General features: G+C 43.0%; 2 protein-coding genes across 3 annotated transcripts in view; one reads left to right on the top strand and one right to left on the bottom strand.

Annotated features, from left to right (window-relative positions):
* The window catches only part of CCDC150 (coiled-coil domain containing 150), a 49532-nt gene extending 35432 nt beyond the window's left edge, over positions 1 to 14100 (top strand). Inside the window, exons 18-28 of one of the 2 annotated variants that reach the window (XM_075070039.1) lie at positions 777 to 905; positions 2919 to 3088; positions 4854 to 4947; positions 5772 to 5941; positions 7008 to 7134; positions 7808 to 8002; positions 8606 to 8674; positions 8761 to 8922; positions 9436 to 9522; positions 10650 to 10769; positions 11836 to 14100. In XM_075070039.1, the coding sequence (XP_074926140.1) occupies positions 777 to 905; positions 2919 to 3088; positions 4854 to 4947; positions 5772 to 5941; positions 7008 to 7134; positions 7808 to 8002; positions 8606 to 8674; positions 8761 to 8922; positions 9436 to 9522; positions 10650 to 10769; positions 11836 to 11952 (1440 nt within the window). In that variant the 3' untranslated portion in view covers positions 11953 to 14100. Of the gene's footprint in view, positions 1 to 776; positions 906 to 2918; positions 3089 to 4853; positions 4948 to 5771; positions 5942 to 7007; positions 7135 to 7807; positions 8003 to 8605; positions 8675 to 8760; positions 8923 to 9435; positions 9523 to 10649; positions 10770 to 11225; positions 11377 to 11835 lie in introns of both variants that reach the window. The other variant, XM_075070040.1, reaches the window with a different exon arrangement.
* A 1547-nt stretch (positions 14101 to 15647) lies between these two features.
* GTF3C3 (general transcription factor IIIC subunit 3) overlaps positions 15648 to 22060 on the bottom strand; it is a 30082-nt gene continuing 23669 nt past the window's right edge. Inside the window, 2 exon segments of the mRNA XM_075070038.1 lie at positions 15648 to 18531; positions 19027 to 19179. Of these exon segments, the coding sequence (XP_074926139.1) occupies positions 18409 to 18531; positions 19027 to 19179 (276 nt within the window). The 3' untranslated portion in view covers positions 15648 to 18408.

Below are 22060 nucleotides of genomic sequence, written 5' to 3'. Positions count from 1 at the left end.
TTGACTTGTCCCTCCTTCCTCTCTGTTACAAACTCTGGATTATAAGGATTGTGTTTATTGGGAGATTAGTGAGCAGTCACTCTTTTTTTGCTTAGTCTGAATTTCTTATTTCATCTGATTTTAATTTTGTCAGATGTTATATAAAATATTGCAGATCTTTAATGATAATAAATGTAACAATTAAACAGTAACATGCACTAAAATGAGGAAATGCTTGAAGTATAGATGATCTGCAGTGAGAAACCGTAAAATAATGACTATTGATAAAGCAAGCACCCGTGACTCTGTACATCGTAACAAATATTTAAAAATCCATTAAACTAGAAGACTATTCTCTAAAAATAAAACCAAGGAAATAAATCCTATCAATAGATTCAGGAGAAAACATATTTGCTTGTTTCACTGCTGCTCATGTTTAATTTATTTTCAAGCTTGGATTCTGAGGGAAATATTGGATCTTTGTTTCATAAAGTCAAGAAGAGGGTTAATGCCCCCTGAAGGAAACTACTGCAGCCCCTACTGGGGTTGGAGTTTCCAGTTCCATCTCTTTATCTCCCTCACCAAGGCTGGATGAGGGTTGGCAGTTTCTTTATAATGCTTGTTTTGAAAAATAAAATCTCTTGTTCTAAATACCGAATCAAGGAGTCTAGATTTCAGGACATCTGGACCATTTCGCTGGTAAAGTCCCTCTACCACCTTAAATTGTAAACTGTTAGAACCAATTCCTTTAATTTGGAAAACTAGAATTCACCTTCTTTCTCTGTCTCTTTGCAAAGGCACAGACCACCCTTGAACAGAAAGAAGAAGAATTTTCTATTGCAATCAAGTCCCGTGATGAGGCATTGCGAGAAAGTAAGAAAATTAAGGGGCACATGGAAGCCATGGAAGAGAGGGAGAAGCAAAAGGCAAGGAAACAGGATTTTTCTTTAAAGGAGACAAATTTGATATAGTCTGGCTCAGATTCCAGCACAGCAAATTTAAACATCAACATAAGTCTTATTTGCCTGTTGATGTCTACATGGACAACCGTGCTCCAGTACTGGTTCTGCAATGAGTGTAGAATACCGACTGCTGAGTCTCAAGGTGCAGTACAGTCGTCTATGATGTTTTGCAGTATTATGCAGCATTCAACTGATGGTCATTGATAAAGTAGGCAGTTGATGCCAGCAACATACAGATGGTTCGCAGGGGTTAATATTTACTTAGAAAGTTCTGTATCAGCAATTGGGACCTGATTCTTCTCTTACATGAGTGTAAATCAGGACTTATCTTGAAATCAGTGGAGTTAACACTTATGTAAAATGGGTGTGAGGAATCCCCAATTTTATATTTAATGTTTGGCCCTGAACTTTTGAATAAGGGTGCAAAAGAGTCTGGCAGCTGCAACGTAGGCAATGTGGACTTGATAGTGGAGAGTACCACAACATGCTATTAGAGTTCGTATTCCACTCTTGCTTGTGCCCTATGCTGATGAGAACTGAATGGCACAGAGGCAGCATGTTCAACCAGTGTTGGTAAAGTTGGAGGGGTTAGGGCTGGCCCTCCTTAGCTAGAACAACAGGTTCCTCTGATGATTACACCAAAGGGTGGGTGGGAAATAGAGAGGAATTCTGGAGAACTTTTCTCCTCCCGGCATACCTTTAAATACAGGCTGAAACAGATGTTCTGATAATTGGGCCTACAAATTTACCCTAATTGTGAGGTAAACTGTAAATAGTAAGTGAAAGTTCATAAGATGTCACAAATCATAACAAATGTTGACGGGAAAAGGGTACAAAAAGGAGACAGAATGAATGAGTCCATTAACCACTCCCTTTTGGAGGCCTTAAAGTGACTTTAGAGAGAAAAATTAGTTACTGGCTGCCACTCGCACCATCTCTTGGGACCCTGTCATCCTGATCCTGAGAGATGTCCTGACCAGGCCAGAGGGAGGGAGCCAGGTGACACTGCCACTGGCTCCAGCAGAATCCCCAATACCACTTGGGATGTGAGACGACTTCTCCTCACCCCGCCCAAAAGTATGTGCTTTTCCTTCCCTGCCTTATTTCTTCTTTCCTATCCCCACCTCCTTTTTCCTGCTGTCTAATAAAACTCTGGCTTAGCTGGCCAAGATTATATTTTATAACATAGTGGTAAGCATGTGACCAGAAAGAGGCAGCTAAATGCAGTGCCCTCCAAAATATGCAACGCCCTTGATGCTGGTACACATTTGCTAGGTCTCGGAGTGAATAAGACCAGGTACTGTGCCTGTGTTTTTCCAGCAGTGAAGTTGCAAGTGAAAGACAACACCAGAGACAGAAACTTCATTTTCTATCTTTGTTGTTCTTTTCTCTCTCCGTGTGTGTGTGTGTGTGTGTGTGTCTTATCTTTTAGGTAGTGGAATTGGACTTTAACAACAACAACAAGAACAACTGCGCATACCCATCTTTACTTCTTTTCTTTTCCCCAAAAGGACAATTATTACCATCTTTATTACCATCTAAAAAAAACTATCAGACAAGGGTTTTTTTTCCCTTTTCTAAAAGGAAAGGAAACAAGGGATGTTGTTGAAATGAAAGCCTTATTTAATACTTTTCATTTGAAATGCTTTAACTGTGTTTCCTTCTTTTCTTTATCTTTAATACAAGGCTAAAAGGATTTTTAATTATGCATTTGCCATGGTACTAAGCAGGGTGAAATCGCTATATACCAAACCCCAAAACTTGTTTAAAACTGTTTAATGTTGGACAGTGCCTGGGTTATGTTAACACCTTTGGCCCATACATTCCATCTAAATTAATTCAACAAAGACAAGACCAATCTTCCCTGAGCCTGCAGGGGTGTAGCCTACTTAAGATTTATATAAAGAGAATGGTCAAAGTAGTCTTTATTGGAAGTTAACCAAATTTCCCCCCTCTGCCTGCTTTCTTATATTTTAGACGGCAACCTTAAAGCGCCAGCTAGAGGAGGCAAAGGAGGATAATGACAAAGTGACAGCTGTGCTAGAGAATGTGCTGGCTTCTCACAGCAGGATGCAGGCAGCTCTGGAGAAGGTGCAAACTGAGCTGGGGCACAAGGATTCTGAGATCACAGGGCTCAGAAAAGACAGGTAACTGTGCTTGAAACTTTCTGTATCTGCAATGTAGTGAAAAACTAGACAAGCCAGACCAGGGAATGGCTTGATCACTAGCTCTTTCCCTAGGGCTCAAGACCATTATCTGCCTTTTGGTAAGTAAGCAGATTGTTTAGGACCAGATAAGGTAGTTCCCAGTGAACCCAGTTTGTTTTTATAGTCCCTGCAGGTAGTTTTTTTCCTGCAATATTGGGAGAATGGAGTCATAGCAGTGAAGCACCAGCTGATCTGCCCCTCAGGTACACAGGACCAGTTCTGTAAGGGTTGTAGTTGAGAATACACTGCCTTCTGTGTTAACCTACCTATCATTCTTGTGCAACAGGCACACTGCACTTACTTCATAAAAATGACTCCCATTATTCCCAGTTATAAATCCCTACACGATTGACTTCTGGAGATAACATCCAAAAACCTTTTTCATACTGTTTTAATACCGTTAACTAAGGGATCGGCAACCTTTGGCACGTGGCCCACCAGGTTCGCCACTCTAGGCCAATGGGGGCTGCAGGAAGAGCGGCCCGCACATCCCTCAGCCCACGCTGCTTCCCGCAGCCCTCATTGGCCTGGAGCAGCAAACTGTGGCCAGTGGGAGCTGTGATCAGCCAAACCTGCGGACGCCGCGGGTAAACAAACTGGCCCAGCCTGCCAGGGGCTTACCCTGATGGGCCACGTGCAAAAGGTTGCCGATGCCTGCCTTAACATATAACATTTTTCTCCACTGAGGTATAACTCCTTGAGTATCTCTGCAAATTTCAGGGTGCATATACCCTGCAATGTGTCTTACTTTGTGTGGAAACTGTTGATTGTTTTGTTTTAAATTTTAGGGGAAGTGCTCCGTTATTATAAGGCCAATATCTGATTATTAAATCCCTGTAGGAATTTATGTAGGCATTTAGCAGAGAGGAAATTGTAGTGTAAATGTAAATAGCATATTAACTGTATTTTTGTCTCTGATCTAACTTGACTAGCGCATGGAAAAACTACTCCATTTCCTGTGAGGACAGAATTTATTCTGTATTTTTTTGAGATTTTTATTCTCGTTCGAACCAGTTAACATCCTGGCCCAAAAATCTCACAGGTCAAAGATATGAGAATTTGCAACACTTTCCTCCTTATGTTTATGGACTCTGTGTAAGTTGTAAAAGAAAGTTTCAGATTAATGAGTTGGCAGAACATGTAATTACAGTTGTGATGTGAGCCAGTGAAGCATGTCAGCCACATGTACAATGGTATTTATGGGCAGGCAACTCCTGTCAGCCATGTATATAGTGCCAGTCATGATACTATAGGCCAGCAATCCCTGTGTGGCAGATTTTCATGAATGGGAGATGACTGTACATTGCATCACAGCAAATCATAGTGCTGGGAACTCGATAATGCTATAAAATTAAAACTGGTCTTGGATGCCTAGACCTATGGCTATACCAGTTAGCTAACATTAATGTCATTTGGCCTCTGCCTTTACATGCTGCTTGGGAATACACCAAGTGGTATGATATCAGTGGCTGAAGCCAATTCATAATCTCATGGTGTGCATAAGAAAGGGGGAAGAAATTGGGGGTTGAGAGAGAAGATGGACTGAAATTAAAATTCAGTTCTAGTCCAAACCAAATACTTTGAAGGTAGAAAGCTGAACTGTTATATAATCTCCGCTCAACAAGGGAAAGGAATGCATAGGTAGCTTTGCTGTTAACCATGCCCCTTGATTGATTCTTTATTCTCTCACTCCTTTTGTTTGCAGGACCCAGAACCAACAAAAAATCCAGAGGTTAGAGGTAGAATTGGAACAGTACCAGGCCAAACTGGTTGTCGTAGAAACTCAGCACAATAGTCAGGTAGAGACCAAGTTTTTCAAATGATAACAGGATTGATTAGTTCTGTAGTACTGAACCATCCTGCTTTTTTGGAAGATGGAATGTGGGGGATTACCTGCTAGGAAATTTACAAGGCAAAATCTGTAAACATTGGGGTAGATCATTTTCTGGAGATTATAGAAAGGAAGTTTTACTCCATCCAGAGATGCCTTGAGAGAGGTAAACTTCCAACTATCTTCAAATGGGAACAGAGAATGTGGACAAATGTTTCTGAAATGTGCTTTTCCTTCTCATTAATACCTTTATTTTGTTATTCACATTCTCCTCTTTTTTGTGGGGGGTGGAGGCGGGGGTGAGGGCACTGCTGCTTTTGTTTAAACTTAAAAATATTTAGTCTAGTCTTCTGTTTTTTGCTGGTGGCACTGGAGGCATGTCTTGGGCCATGTCTGTACCAGGAGAAAGTTAAAGCAAAATGGGTTTTTAGATCACAATTCTAACACTTAAAGATAATTTTGCCCTTAACATAGAGAGGGCTGCTGTTAGTGTCAGTCATGGTTATGGTGTCTTGTGAAGCCTTGATGGAAAGCAGGATGTGATGCTTGGTCTTCTGAAATTGAGTCTGAGGATCTTCCCTCTGGCAAATACAATAGTGTGTTAGCAGCCTCTGCTTAATGACTATCAATTGTGGGCAACTGGTAGCCAGAATTCCAGTCCAGCAAATTGACACTGACTGGGAAAAAGATCCCTTTTTTTTCTTACGGGGAGGTGGTGAGGGAAGGAGTGTTTATACAAGTTCTCTTCATTCAACTAAATATAAAGTAGATCTCTCTCTCTTTACCCTGGAGGTGGAGCCACTTTGTAAAGCACTAGAAGGCACTAGAGCAGACAACAAGAAACTTGCTTTGAGTTTGGAACAAGCTCTGCAGGCCAATAGTACCCTGCAGAGCAAGCTGATACATACTCAGGAAGAACTGAACAGGAAAGGAATTGAGCATCAGCAGTTGATGGCCTGCAGGTAAGAACAAGTGCAAGGTGCTGTGGCCGTGAACACTTTGCCTTTCCATTTCTAACTGCAGAGCTTGTGGCCCTTTCCATCCTTTTGTCAGTTATAGAATATCAAGGTTGGAAGGGACCTCAGGAGGTCATCTAGTTCACCCCCCTGCTCAAAGCAGGGCCAATCCCCAAACAGATTTTTACCCCCGTTTCCTAAATGGCCTCCTCAAGGATTGAACTCACAACCCTGGGTTTAGCAGGCTAATGCTCAAACCACTGAGCTATCCCTCTCCCCCAATTGCAGCAACAATCTCTGTGGTGTGGCTATTGAGCCAGCAGCTTGGTGGGTTGATGGACTCATGCAAAGCCACATGAACAAGCTGTTTGCCTGCTGATGCAGGGACTTCTCCGGGCTCCTCTGCAGTGTTGGAAGGCTGCAAATGGAGCCCAGTCTTTCCTCTGGCTGTATGTGTGGCACAGCCCAGAACGCAGAAGGACTATGCTATTGTTTGAGTGAGTGACATGCCTGCGTGGCTGGCAGCACTTGCCACTGATAGCCTTGCAATATGTCTATTGTTCCTGTACTGCCAGCAGGGGATAGGGGCGGCAAAGGAATCTGCCTCCTGGAAACTGCAGGCTGCTTGCTGATGGAAATCCTTCATGATTTCCTTAGAGATGAGGAATGCTATGAGCTGGAGCAGTCCACCTCATTCTCCTGGGAGAACTCTGCAGGCTGGCCTACAGCAGCCACCTGCTGGCTCTGAGGGGAAAGCCTCCCTCAGGCAAGGAGAATCTGTCTTATATTGCTATTCGGAGCTGTTGTTGAGGAAATAAATGTGCTGAACGTGCAGTTGGATGAACAGATTGAACTGGCCTCCTGGACGGCCATGGTTCAAAAGCTAAGTCAAATCTTTGTGGCGCACATAATGTGGCAAAATGAGGCCCAGCCAAGCAGAAGAAATATTTTTGGACCATCACTTTTTCCTGCTGTTTTCCTTTTGTGGCCAGGTCTTCCCACTTGTAGTGTTTATGAATTCACTCAGTATGGTTTATTTCCTATAGCTTGTGTCTTCCTTCTTTCTTAAAAGGGAGCAGCTAATTGAAGAAGCCACAATGGAAGAAAGGCTGTATACTGAACGCTTGGAGTCCTTGAAGAAGCAGTTTCAGACCGAGCGAGAGGCTATGAGGAAAGCAGGTCACAGGGAATCTGCTGAGGTGAGGAGGGACAGAACTGCAAGATTCCTTCCATGGTCAGTGTCCTGAGAAGAGCTCTGCTTCTCAACAATAAGAAAACAAAAAAATGACACTTCTTGTCCCCCTTTTGTGTTGCAGTATCACTTGTTAGCAACATAGAGAGTTTTGGCCTGCAGTGGACAAAGTGATGCTCTGGTGGCTGTAGCATAGTTAGTGATAAATTTATCATGTCTGTTCCTCCCCTTTTGTTTTTTGTGCAAACCTAACTGTATTTCCCTCTAGGGCCTATGGAATAAACCAAAGATTAATTAGAATATGGTTTCCAGGAAGGACCAAAGGCTGTAGTTTGAAGGTTGCAAGATGTTTGATAGCAGCCTCCAATTACTACAAAATCCTTGTCATAACATGGTATATGGAAGAGAAGAGGCGGTAAAACAGTCGTCTCTGCTTCTTTGGTCTGTCATAGGCTATATTCTTTCTATAATCTGTGTCCTCTGACCGTAGAAGTATTCAGAAACCCAGGGGTTAAGCTGTGTATTCTTTCATTCCCTATGAATAACTGGAGGATCCAGCTTACCAGCTACTTACCAGGCACTCTTCCTGGTGATGTTCACAGGAAATACATGTCTCTGATTACCCTAGCCAGACATTTTGGGGGATGAACATGAACTAACCTCTTCTGTATGCCTCCTAGCTGAAGAAAGCCCTTGAAGAGGCTTCTTCCAAATCTGCTGAAGTGTCCCGGGCTAACAGGGAGCTGCGGCAGAAAATAATGGAGTTGGAAAAGTCCCTGGTCAGTTACAAGGAGAAGCTAAAGAGCCAAAAAGCTCAAATCAGACACTACTTGGCTTCCAAGGCTAACAACATCCAGAACACAGAAAGGATAAAGGTTTGTGCAGATACCTTTTCACTCTGAAAAACCCCATTCATACACCATCTCTCCCCAGAATGGGAAGAACTACTGCTGTCACTGCAGCGGGGCCAGGCCAGAATGCTGCCATTGGGATGGAAAAAAATCTGGTGCCAATAGGAGTCTGATAGTGTCAGTAACAGCTGGGAAATGCTTGTCCTTAGTTTCTTTTTTTCCTACATTAAATGCTGCTTTTGCTATGGGGTCAGTCTATAGTTGGACAGATCACTTCATGGCAGTCCTTTGTTTCCCTGTTCAGTGGATTGAACAAGGCATCTCTTTGCCAATGGATCATGCTGAAGGGAAGGGCCTGCAGCTTCTAGCCACCTTTGTGTCCTTTTATAAATGAGTGATTTCCAGTCAGTAGAACACTGCTGGGTGCTTGTGCCTCCCTCTTCCTGTCTTAATGAAGATCCTCTGTGCTGGGCTCCAATGCCACTCTGCTGCCTGCTTGCCCTCAGCAGAGCATGTGTTACTCCAAACCTCAGTCACATAGTAAGGATGGGGTTTGGAGCAGCCCAAGCTCTGTCACATGAAACAATTTCACTGGAACTTCCTCTTTTCATTTAAAATTATTTTCAGGAGATTGAATCTGAGCTGAGGCAAATGGAGCTGATCAAGGAGCAGTATCAGAAGAAAAACTATGAGCAGGTGGGAGCTCACAATACAGCTTCCCCTTTACATTAGATTAGAATCTGCATGCAGTCACTGAGATCTCATTTTCATACCATCCCTAGTCACAGAGCATCCAGAAATTCATGACAGAGTTAACAAGTCTTCAGAGTGAGATGCAGACCTTGGCCAAAAACCAGCATGAAGTGGCAACACGGAACAAGCAACTGGAGACCCAGCTGGAAATGGAGCAGAAAGTGCGGCAGCACCTAGAGAACCAGTGTCAGGTACCAGGTTTCAGCGTGGTAGCCGTGTTAGTCTGGATCAGTAAAAAGAACGAGGAGTACCTGTGGCACCCTAGAGACTAAGCCACGAAAGCTTACATTCAAATACATGTTAGTCTCTAAGGTGCCACAAGTACTCTTCGTTCTTTTTAGTGTCAGGTAGAATGCTCACAGCCTTGGAAATACATGATCCTGTCCTGGGGGCTGAATGCTTACTGCCTCTGACCATGTTGCTGAGCCATACCTGTAGGGTCCTATTGCCAGTGGTAGATGCTCATTCCAATGCCAAGGGGGCTTTTATAGCCTCTTTATAGCTGCTTATTGGAGCGTGGCCAGCAATGTATGGCATGTGCTTTTATGGAACTTAATATTTGACCTACTAGGCTGGGAGTTGTTATTCTACCAAAACTTTCCAGTCCAGCTTCCCGCTCATTCTGTTATATAGAAATGGTTTGTGTTATGTCCTGCATGAGCAAAATAAAAAGAGAGGTCTGGGTGTTATTTTTCTCCCTCTAGAAGCTAGACGATACAGTCAAACACTTAAAGAAGTGCAAAGAGGAAACTGAGCAGAAACTGAAAGAAGCCAGTGTAGAATCGGAACAGGTGAGTACAACAGTGGGAAAGAAGAGATCCTCTGGTACAAAGCTAGAGTTATCCTCCCTTCAGGATGACAGGATTTGTTTGTGGGACATGCACTGGGGGGCCTTTTAAATGTTAAGAGCAAGCCTTTGAAGAGGTGGGAAGTAAGGTGCAGCCACAGTCTATTTCTCCCCATGGCAACTGACTGGTGCTTATCCCAGGCCCTTCTTCTGTTAGAGCTCTCAACAGTCTTCTGTACAAATTATTATAGTTTAGTTGGGCCTACAAGAGGAAATTCTCTCCATGTCAGTCAGTTTCCACCTGGTTCAGTGGCTGGTGTGTTAACAAGTTTAAAAACACCTGCTCATAATCTGTCCTCTCCATTAAGCAGTGTGTGAGCTGCTATGTTGTACCATTTTGAATGACATTACACCAAACCACCTCTGTTCAAGGTGAGTCACATTTCCCCATGCACCTCATCGCTTATTGAAAGCCGATGGTATTGCACAGTAATAGTCCAAAGCACGATACCTTACCGAAGTGTTACTGCAGTAATTTGGTTCCAAATGTACAGTGCTGTAATTATTTTACAAGGGAGGTCTCCAGTGTAGGGAAGGGAGTAAGGTCCTTTCACTTCAAACTCTACAGTACTTCGTAGCATCTGCATATAGGATTGTCCTTAACAAGTGTTCTTGCTAACACAGGATGTGAAATAACTTGCTAAGACAGTGGGAGTGGTAATTTTACAGCATTTGTCGTTCTTTAAATGATCCTGGTGCCGGCACATTGCGAAGCAAAGGCCATGCTCTCTCCCCTCGTTCTTCTGTGGCTTGCTGTAATTAGCCTTCATTTTACTCTCTTCCTCTATCACCTTCTTCATGCTTTTTCTTCTAGTTAGAATTGTCTTCTTTTGGGTTAGTGCCAATGAGAGGCCCATTAGTTACCCAATAAGGGGGTAACAGCAGTGCAGTGTGGACCTTTTCCACCCCCTCTACAATGTCAGGATGGCCAAGGGACATGCTCTATGTTTACAGAGAGGTGGGAGATTTAAAGAAGTGTGGCTTTGGAATTCTGCCTGTCCGGTGTGCAGCCCAGATGTTGGGAATGCTAACAGTTCTCTTTCTGACTCTAATCACTACTCTCTTCCTCAGATCACAGCTAACCTGGAGGAAGCTCATCACTGGTTCAAATCTAAGTTTGACAGCCTGCAACTTGAGCTAATGAAGAACAAACAGCAGAATATCCCCAGCGAAAGGAACTACGGCAAGGAGGTAAATAAAGGGAATTGCTTTTACTTTCAAGGCAGAGGTGCATAGTTAATGGGAGGATGAGAAACAGGGAACAGCCTGTAGTAGAGTTCCCTGTGTATGTGTCAGAAGAGCAATGGTGTTAGTACAGCCATGCAGTGCTGTTGCAGGGAAGAGCGCTGGCACTTGTTGAAATGAAAGTAATAGCAAGGTCATGCGGGACTGTAGCAAGTGTTTCCTATACAGAGGTGAGTACCAGTGCCAGAAAAAAGCCAACACTATTTTTTTGGATGCATATAACATGGGCAGGAGACAGTTTCTGGAGAACTATAAGAAAACTCTGCCCTGTTGTGATGTTCTGCTGTATGCAGAGCAGGAGCAGAGGCGTGATCTCCAAACAAAAACTTCCCCACCTCAAGTGAGGGGAAGAGCAAACCTCAGACCAAAACTTGCCCCCTCTTTCCTATCTCATTTCTTTAGCAGGTTAAAGGTGACAATCAGAATTTTGGTTTCTTAAGCCCTGTTGATTTCTGCAGTTCCCATCAGCCCACACCTCTCTCAGCCCAGCTAGCATCTCCTTGGGGCAGGAGGACACTCTCAAAGGAGTAAGCCCCTGGACAAAGGTTTAAAAGTTTAGTTTTTTCTCTCACTTCTTGCTGATGTTTCACAGGATGTGCTTATTTGGTGGGCAAATGACATTTATTTAACCTACTAGGGCAAGGTGGGGACAGGAGAGGAACGAGGAAGCCCCTTTCTCTCCATTATCTGTGTCTTGCTTCTCTCCGGCTACATTTTATTTCTGATTAAGCTCCTACCCAAAAAACTGTATTGAAAATGAGTGGCTCTAGTGTACCTTCCATGACTGCTGCCATTCTCCCTGACACTCATCCAAACAGTTCTGTAAAGAATTCTTCTTACCTTGTTTTGTATGAAGATCTCAGAGTTACAGCTGTGGCAATTCCCAGATAGCTGTTTGACCTGCCTTTAAAGATGTATCTTGAGCTGCTGCAATCTCTGTATTTTCTGCTGTTGTTCATTGGGAATGAGAGGGGATAGATCAGTTTTCATCCAGTACCCTGTCCTTTAACAGATGGAGAAGGAAAAAGCTGTGAAACTCCCTAGCCAAGCCTCCCTGAATCGCTGGGAGACCAAACAGCAGCTCAAACTCATCTCCAGGAAGTATCAATCAGAGCTAGACAGGAAGTGATGTCATCTAAACCAGGCAATTCCAGGCTGCCATACCACCCTGCAGCTGTGAACACCACAGTTCAGACCAGTTCTTCACACGCTGGAAGATGAGCCCTAAGGCTGAAGTATCTTGATCTATAAGCATCTGCATATTTCAGAAGATTTTTAAGTGGGTATACGCAGAGGTCCTGTGTGAACTGGGTCTGCTCTGTATCAGTGAGGATGACCCTTCAAATAAAATGCACATTGACTGGCTGGCTGATAGACCAGTGCAGACAGGTTTTGGAATATTAATTTAAATCGTGTACTCCAGTTCAGCTTAGCTAATGAGTCTCACCTGTCTGACACATACTAGAATATATCATTTTGTGAAGCAGATGTCCATTTCCCCCATCCTAACATGGTCTTTGAGTGTGACTAGTTTGCTTCAATGCTTCATCATGGAACCATAATTTATAACAAAGAAATTATTCCGCTCTCTACAGCTTCGTATACAAGTAAGTTTACATTCTGGATCTTTGTCTCCGGTCACATCTCTGATTTGTGTTTTAGCAGCGCAAGAGGAGGGTAGTGGGTTGGAATGAGCCCTGCAAAGTGAGGAGGCATCATTATTATTGAGAGCTCAGATTGCTGTGCAGGGATTCTGCCTATCTAGAGGATGGTCTACTGGATTCCTAGGCTGGTGATGGTAAACTTGCTGAAACAGGACATTTGTCCACTGTTGGGTACTGATGCTTGCCTGACCAGTACAGGGAGGATCCCTTCTTAGCTGATGGGTAGTAGCAGTAAAGGAGCCCTGGGCCTGGGCACTGAGAGGAGGACAGTGTCCTTGGGCAATTGCAGGCGTCCTGTCTTTGCCCAGGGCTCCATTGCTGGAAGGTGCTCCATGTCGGTGTACGAGGGGGCCAGGTAGAACAGCTTGCACCATTGGTAACCATGTGATTAGTAGAGTTGGTTAATTCTGCCCCACCATGGAACAAGCTACCCAAAGGGCAGGAGGTGTCCAGAGCAGATGCTATACACCCATAGTTGCAGTGGGTTAGGACTACCATTCCCTTACGATATAGAAACGAACAATTTTCATCTACTGTTCAATTAATGAGCACTTAATGAATAGCTCAGATTCCCTCCTTAAAACTCCATCTGCCTCGGCTTACAGTGTAACCCAGCTACATCAGATGTGCTGTTACACACCTAACTAATAATTGCAGCGCTGTTTCCTAAGCGTCCTCCAGTTGTCTGATCCATTTGTTTCTGTGGAGCTAGTTTGAAGCTCTGTGGGGCAGAAGCCATCCCTTCCGCTGTGGTGTGTATAGGCCCAAGCATATTGCTGGGACTTGGCAAATAACAATCATTCCACCCATTTTATATACCTACCACTGTAGCATAATTAGGTTTATATGACAACAGCCTGAACCATTGTTTTAGGCCTGGTCCTGCCCCTCTTGCTGTCCATGGGTATTTTGCCATTGACATCAGTGAAAACAGGCTCAGACCCTTAGTGATTACGCACTTGATTGGAAGCCCCTTGAAGCTGATAGGAATCTTTCATTAACTTCAGTAGCCTTTGACTCAGGCCCTAAATCCTAAAGTTAGTTAGTTATGTTGCTGAAATTCTTAAGCAGCAGAAGCCTTCAATACAACCTTGTGCTCCTCCCCCCACCGGCGAGCTGAGTTTCTGCATACCATCTCACTTCTGAGTGGCGGGGTTAAAATGAGCCTGTGTGTAGGATTCTGCTCTAGAGCCCTGTTTTCCTCTCAGGTCAGTATCAGTAGTGTAGTCTAACTCTGCCAACTTTAGCACCAAGCGGTAGGCAGAGCCTGAAACCAACCTAGCATGGCACTGCCTGCCTTATCTCACACTGCATCTATTTGTCATTAACAGTTAGCCACATAGCTAGATCAAAACACGCTGCCCTTCGTCTAGAAAGAGATGCTATGCGGTACGGTAAAGTGACAGGGGAAGACAGCTTCAAATGCTACCATCCAGTTTCCTTTCTTTGGAGTTGTTGCTACCAAAAAGCCGCTGTTTTAGTGATTCGTGGGCATGGATTCCTTCTTTCATCAGGCCCTCTTTTCACAGATACAGGGCACTAGCGTGCTGTGTGTACAGATATCTAATCTGCTGACTTTGTATTTAAATAGTCATTAAATCTGCTTTAAATTACTACAGTATTTGCAGTCTGTCATTCTAATCCATGGTGCATGAAACCTATTATTTCTTTTAAAGAAATCCACAATAAGCACTTGTCTTGAGATGTTTAGGATTGAGTATGGTGAGACTTAGGTGCAGTCTAAGTATAGAGTAATACTTACACTGCTATGGTGCTTTTCATCCTAACCACTACCAAACCAGGGGCTATATACTTGCCTGCTACAGTAAAGCCCAGAGGATGGGACAAAGCACTGGGACAATGCCCTGCTGTTCACTGAATACGCCCTTCTTCGTGGTGAGGTTTGGGGAGTAGCAGGCAAGGTAGTAAAGGAGCAGGGAGAGCTCAGTGGTTTGAGCATTGGCCTCCTAAACCTAGGGTTATAAGTTCAATCCTTCAGGGGGCCATTTAGGGAACTGGGGTTAAAAAAAAAAAAATTGTCAGGGGATTTGTCCTGCTTCAAGCAGAGGATTGGAAGGGACCTCAGGAGATCATCTAGCCCAACCCCAACGTTCTATGATACAATTGCATAGCAAACTGATAGGCAGAATGCACTTACCTGAATTTTATAGGCACAGTATGGTTAGTGCTGGTCTTACAGACAGGACCCTGAGCTTAGGCAGGAGCTCTGATTTGCAACTGAATCAGAAGACGGGTGCTCCTAGTACCATGCTGGGGCACTGACAGCAAAGGAAGAATATCAGTTCCAGAGTCACCAACCAGCCTTTCCTGCAGGGCACAGCTATTCCCTGGCAGGCTGCCACCCTGCACTGACCTGCCATTGCCTTCTGAGCCCTATAGAATTAGAGCAAAAATAGCTAGGACTTCACTTTTGAGAGGTTCTGGGCTGGGTGATCTCCATAGTCTGGATTCTCAAGGAGGGAAAAAACAGCTTTTTTTCTTATTAGGTACTATCTCAAGGTACACAGCTATGGGGTGGACTTTCCCATGCACTTAATGGAGGTAGGAGCGCACCCGCTGTTGAAAGCCAGGGGATGTAATCTTTTAACTCAGTTTCCTGGGGTGGAATTTCCAAATGGACCCAGCTCTTTCTAAAAACTGTGAAAGGAGACAACATGAGATCGCTTTATTTTCATTGTAGTAGGGTAAGTTAAAGTCAGACCTTAACTTTACCACCAACTGCTGAATACTGGTATGAGTAGATAGATAGATGTACACCTTTCATTGACTCTGCCATACTGTCAATGGATAATCAGTCAATAATTATAGGAAGTGTGAAATTTCTACTAAATAAACATTTTCTACCTCAGTAATATTTGGCAAAACTGAATAAAAAGATGCTCACTTATAGAACTATAGTATTACATATTGTTAGCCCTTACTCTGGATCCACAGCCTTCAATGAATATACAAACGTGCTGATAGCAAGCAGCTTTCTAATGGTCACTCCCAGTATCACTCAGACAGAACACATTTGTGGTTAGGGTTTGAGAACAAGGAGTAGACACTTTTGTAAACAAGTTTCTAAGGATGTCCAAGCTACCCATCACTACTGTATCTAAGCACACGCTAATAGCGAAGAACAAGAATATCTAGGTAATTAAGCCCAATAGTGTAATAATTTACTATGTGATACAGAACTGTCTACAAGTTATTTTCTTACATTAAACTGGAAAAGGAATGTCAGAGCTGACAGCAACTACAGTTAAAGTTGCCTAACAATTTTTTCCATTCTAAGCCACTTATTAATTGCTTGCAACTTGCCAACCATTAAAGTTAAAAGGTTTCCACCTCTGGCTGATTTTTTTTTTTAGTTTTAGCAAAAGCAGCTTGGCCAATTACAAGAATGCAGTTGGGGGGAAAAAAATACACTGTTTTTCACAGGTTAAAATCTTAAGTTTCTCTAAGAAATTTCCGTGCTTTCATGTTTTGGATCCAATTAATTCCTTGAGTACTATCCGTCCTGTGCAATGAATACAGTTGTGGAAAAAGCAGTATCTGATCATAAAATTAGAGATTATCATACTGTCACAAAAAAGGGAGCCAAATTAAGGTTGCAAAGTCTAGCATTCAAGTTAGAAAATAGCAGAATTAAAGCTGACTTTTGGAGAAGAAAGTATAATATGCGGGATACTATAAATGCTGGTTACTTATGACCTAGCCTCCAAAACACAAGTCATTTTCTCTTACCTTCAGCACATTAGAAAGCCACAGATTGTGAGAATTCTTTTTTTAAAGTGTTGATTAGTGAACAGCAAACTTTCAATAGTAGTATGTATGTCTGATCATTTGATCTCATCATCTGATCTATATAAACAAATTATATTTTGGTTCCCCAGGAACAGAATTTGGCAAGACCATTGTTCCAATTTTCTTCAAGAGCTGTAACAAGTGGCTGAGATTTAATGCATGATACCACCAAACTAACAAATGTGTTAGCTAAGAAAATTCGTGTTACCACTAAACTTTAATTAGCTGGGCCAGCTCAAAGTACTACACATACCAAACTTTAGTGTCGTAATGCTACAAAGGCTTTTAAAACAAATCTTATGAAGACAAGTTTCAGAGATAGGGCCATCATCATCGTCATCACTGCCAGCATGAAGTAATCTGCTGGACAAGAGTAACATATATGACACCTGTATAATTGGAATTATCATTCTTGATTAGCAAAGCAATATACAGAATTTGCAGCACCTCTTGCTCAATATTTAATTATTTCTTACAGGAAGATAATGGGCTGTAGGTTATTACACTAACAAATGGTTACCCCACTAAACAATTTAGGACTGCTGAGAATAAGTTATTTAAATGATTGTTGATTTCATAAATAACTAACTTTATAGACCAGTTTGCAATACTCCAGAAAATGGATACCTTTAACTGATGTGACACTGATTTAGTAATAAAAGAAAATTACTTCTCTTAAACAGACACAGCTTGCAATGAAATATTTTTTCCAGGAATCCTTATCATCCTTTTAAAGTACTTTAAAGGTCTTGCAATTGCAGTTATTTGTAACATTAAGTCTCAGGAAAAATTCTCCCAGGAATCCAAGAGCATCTATTGTCTGGGGGGTGTTCGGCTTACATCTTGCCCCCCCTCCCCCCCCAGCCCATTTCTTCAGTCTTCCCTTCTATATACAGTGAAACCCCACTATAACACGATAATTGGGGTCCAAAAAATTCGATCACGATAAATGCAGGGTCGCATTATAGTGGGGTTACGAAAATTTACCATTTCAAGGTGGTCAATTTCTCTTGGCCAGAAAATGACTTGCATTTGCAAAATGTCCGTAACGATAACTGAAAGGGTATAGCAATAATTAGTGACAGCATAAGCTAATCACCCTATTAAACGAGCCAGAACCAGCCTGAGAATGGCTGGTTTTGGACTTTGAAAACCAGAGTTTTGGGACCTTGGCAGACGGGGGCTGGAGTGGCTCTCGAGAGAACTGTACAAAAGCGCTCAGCTGTCTCCCTCCACTCAGAGAGCCAATTGCAGCGTTTGACACTGATGAGTTGCTGACAGTCAGAGCAGAGTTTGTGCCACGGTTTCTGTAGCATCCCTCCCAGCTGTCAGCCTGCTCCAGCAGCGAGGGCTCTCAGCTATGCAGCGAGAGCACTTTTGGAGGAGAACGGCTCCTCTCGCCAAAAGGGGAAGGGGGGGGCAGGGGTGAAGAGGCAGCGGGGAAGGCACATTTATTTCTTTTTTTCCTTTGCCTCGGCAGTGCTCCGGCCACTTTTTTCTTTTTTTGCTTGGGGCGACCGGAGCCACCTTATGATCGCGTTTTATCCGAATTCGCATATCGTGGGGTGCGGTATAGCGGGATTTCACTGTAATAGTAACAATTTTGTACAGTACACGGCAAATGTAACCAATTGCCAGAATTGAACTTGGACAGTAGCCAGTTAAATTACTTTTTAAAAATCTTCTCCAAAAAAAATGTGCGCACCACTTTTAGTCCCTTATTCAGTTGAGAATTCTGTCTACCAGCACCAACTTCAGGCGTCACAAAAACTCATCAATAAGGTGCTCGACCAACACCTAAGTATATCTGGAGAATCTGCTCACAAAAGCCTGCTTGTCAAACTTTGCTTGTATTGGGGCATTTTACAGTTCCAACCTCAGGAAATGGAAAAAAATAGCTCAAACGTTCAGGAAACAAAATATATACAGTAACTAACTCCTCTGATCCAATCACATCTAGATCAGTTTAGAAAAAAATACGTACATATCTTTTTGAACAGATCTCTCCATTGGTATGTAATGCCTGAGATCCTCAGTGCCCCAGTGGAAATGACAAATGTTATTTTCCTAGCAGGCTACCTCTTAGTCACAAACAGGTGCCACAAGCTCCATCATACGATTCCATATGTATACAACAGCTTTTGAGCCATTCTTAAATTTCCACTGCTCTGATAAATTAGTGACAAGTTGAAGGCAACATCTCTTCGCAAGTCTGTCTGATCAGCTTCTATTCCCTGGAAGAATTAAAAAATCATTTACTAGCTTGCATGAATACTGTACCATAAAATCAGTGCAACAACACACACGGGCAAGTTCTTCATCATCTAGATACTCAGTTACACTGGAATTCTGTATTTCTATACTAAACCTTCATACTCATGAAACAGAAAATGCCAGTTATATTTAATATTATTCTGGCTTTTAAAATGGACCTTATGTAAGCTTCTTTATTCAGATGGCAAAATTCTTCAGCACCCATTTTCTTACAGTTGCTACACCCAGTCAGATAATAAAATAAACTCGACAATCATTACCTGAGCAATTTGAGTTATACATGTTCATAAATACAGCTCAGACGACAAATCAAATGCTTTCTCTAGTGCCTGTGAAATTATATTGGGGTTATTCAATGCAAATATACACTAGTGCACTGGTTTTACTTCTGGTTAAAACATAGTAATGCTGATCTGATTTTACTTTTATAGTTCAAATGTTTAACCTTACGGTACCTCTAAGATGAGAGGAGGAAGCTCAAGTGCCTTTTGGTAATAATGGATTGCCATATGCACTAATCCCAGCTGTTGAAGGCCACGGCCTAGGTTATAGAAAGATTCTTGGCACGGTCCACGGAGGCCCAGGTACCGGTGAAGGAAAGAGAATCCCTATGCACAAAACACACATTGGAAGCTTTATTTTTTGTAAAACAATAAAGCAGCATGTTTTAAATGTGCAAAAAAAGAGGTTTTTGCCCATAAATATAACTGTCTAATTTAAGACCAAATGCAAAAACAAGCCATCCACTTTCCACGACACACTAGACCAACGGAGGAGATGCTTTGTGGCCTCAGCAGCCTCACACAGTGAATACAACAGACAGATCTTTGGATAAGCTGTGTGCAAAGTTGTTCAGAATTATTACTATTTCTATAGCACTCAGCTTTGGTAGATACTTCACAGACATGTAAGACAGGCCTGCGCCCTGAAGAGTTTACCATCTAAACAGAGAGATGAAAGGGAGGAACGAAGGGATACAATGGGATTGTTTGTTTAACCCCATACCTATTACGCTTTAGAACACCACCTCTTGTCTACTATTTGTTTTAAACACTTGCCCCCCCCCACCCCCGTTAGCCCTATTTGAATTTGAAGCTGCTTTGATGTTACACCCCGTATTATTTATGGAAATATGGTTATATGGATATGGCATAACATATCTTACGCAAGATGGACCTTATCCATCACCAGAAAGGTTATAATTTACTGAATGTGATTATCCAATTTATATGCATGTATCATATCTGTATCTAAAGTTAGGAATACTGACTAACAGATACAACGGTGTGTGCATTTGGGAGTCACCCACTGGACAACAGGCCATCACTCTTGATGGCCCATTAAGAAGAAACAAGACTTTTGAAGATACTAGTCTCTCTCCTTCCTGAGAGGCATCTAGGTCAGGTGGTACTGTCACCTGGTACAAAACTCCATCTTGGACTTCTAGTAATTTTCCATTAAAAGGAAGGAGAGGTCAAGAGTGGGAAACAAAAGATTCTCGCTTTATGTAAATCTTATTTAAGGCTGGGGATTAAGCTGATCTTGGATCACTCTTCACTGAATCCCCACCCAGAATGCCTGCTGGAAACACCTAAGGAACAAGGACAAAGGGAAGGGGGAAGAGGACCGAACCCAGGCTGGAAAATAAGTCTGAATAAGATACCTAACGATTTAAGCTGCAAGCAGGGAACTAACCTTCAAGAATTTCTGCAACCTACCCCAAAAACAGCATTTATGGTGAGAAGTTACTTCTTGAAACCAGTTTCTTTAAGATGTTAAGCTTAGTATACGTGTTTTGTTTTATTTGCTTAGTAATTTGCTTTTTTCTGTTTGGTATCCCTTATAATCACTTAAAATTTACCTTTTATAGTTAAACTTATTTCTTGTTTCTAACATAACCCAGTTTGTGCGATTCACGGGGGGGAGGGGCAAGAAGCTGTGCATCTCTCTCTCCACATTGAGGGAGAGAGCGAATTTTTATGAGCTTGCGCTGTGCAGATCTTTCTATACAGCACAAGACCATATTATCGTGGGTTTACAGGGAAAATGCACTTGAGTGCTGAGCAATTTCCTAGCTGAATCTTCCCATAGAGAGCTGTTTGCAGACTCTGTGTGATTCTACAGCTGGTGCTCCCTACCTGTGTGTGTGCTGCAAGAGGCCAGAGAGCCTGATTCAGCAAGACAGGGAAAGGAGGACCAGGCTATGGAGCCTGCGTGCTCAGAGAAGTCCCTGTACATCAGGTGGATCCAACCCAACACACCGCCCTACATTAATCTGAATTACTATTTCAGAGCTCTTCTTTTCATCGCATCAAAGAAAAAACAGTTAAATAAAAGCCTTTACTAGCTGTAATCCCTTAATACATAACAGTACTACTTCTGGAATACAAATGCTTTCCTCCCCGCTTAGTGCTCCCTGTAAAACTCCTGCAATACCAGTTAACTTCACACAGTTACCAGTTGCGGGCAGATGAAAATCTGCAACTTAGCCAATAAAAACCATTAAAAGGGCAGGAACAAACAGCTCAGGGTAAAGTAATGGACAATTCACATATCCTAAATAAAAAGACAAAGGGTCTAATCATCCTTCTTCTGAGCCAATGAGAGTTTTCCCACAGGAACCCAACTCTGGCAGAGCTAAAACTTGTGATTCCCCCTATCTTGAGGTTTAGCCACCAGACCAGTGTTTTTCAAAGTTCAGGTTGCGACTCAGTACTGGTCGCCTTGCTCATCACCCAGGGATCCTAGCAGCTCTGGCCACCACTGCCAACCAGGGCGTTAAATGTCCCGTTGGTGGTGCTGCCCAGCTAAGGCAGGCTAGTGCCTACCTGTTCCGACACCGCGCTGTGCCCTGGAAGTGGCCAGCAGCAGGTCCCCCTTCTAGGCAGGGGGGCCACGAGGCTCCGTGCGCTGCCCCTGCCCCGAGCACTGGGTAATTCCCCTTGCTCTTCCTCCTATCCCTCTGCCCCCCATTCAGAAGGATCTACTGTCCCCATCCCTACCACCACCTCTGCCACTGACTTGCTATGTCACTTCAAGTGATTCAATCTCTGTGCCTCAGTTTCTCATCTATAAAATGAAAGATGATATACTTGCCTGCCTCCCTCCCTCACGTCCTGGCCGGCGGCGGAGCACCCACCGAAATGCCGCCGAATTTCTGAGGGGTTTTGGCGGCGACGCCTCTTGATGACATCACTTGTCGGCAGCAAGTGGCGTCATCGAGAGGCGTCGCCACTGAAACGCTGCAGAAATTCGGCTGCATTTTGGCAGATGCTCCACCACCACCACAGTGCTTCATTTGGCGCCTGCCAGACAAAAAGGTTGGGGACCACTGAGCTAATGTCTGTACAGTGCGAGAAAGGTGAATGGTGTTAGGACCTGAGTCACCTCCCAAAGAGGGCACATTCAACACAACTGTTTTCAGATTAAAATTCACCAGACTATTTCTCTTTTTCAACTTGAAGAGTCTTGGTAAAAATCAAATTGGGT

This window comes from Chelonoidis abingdonii, chromosome 10 (assembly GCF_003597395.2).
Source record: "Chelonoidis abingdonii isolate Lonesome George chromosome 10, CheloAbing_2.0, whole genome shotgun sequence".
In the NCBI taxonomy this organism is placed as follows: Eukaryota; Metazoa; Chordata; order Testudines; family Testudinidae; genus Chelonoidis; species Chelonoidis abingdonii.
The sequence above is the reverse complement of the archived record's forward strand: the minus strand, read 5'-3'. Positions and strand labels throughout refer to the sequence as shown.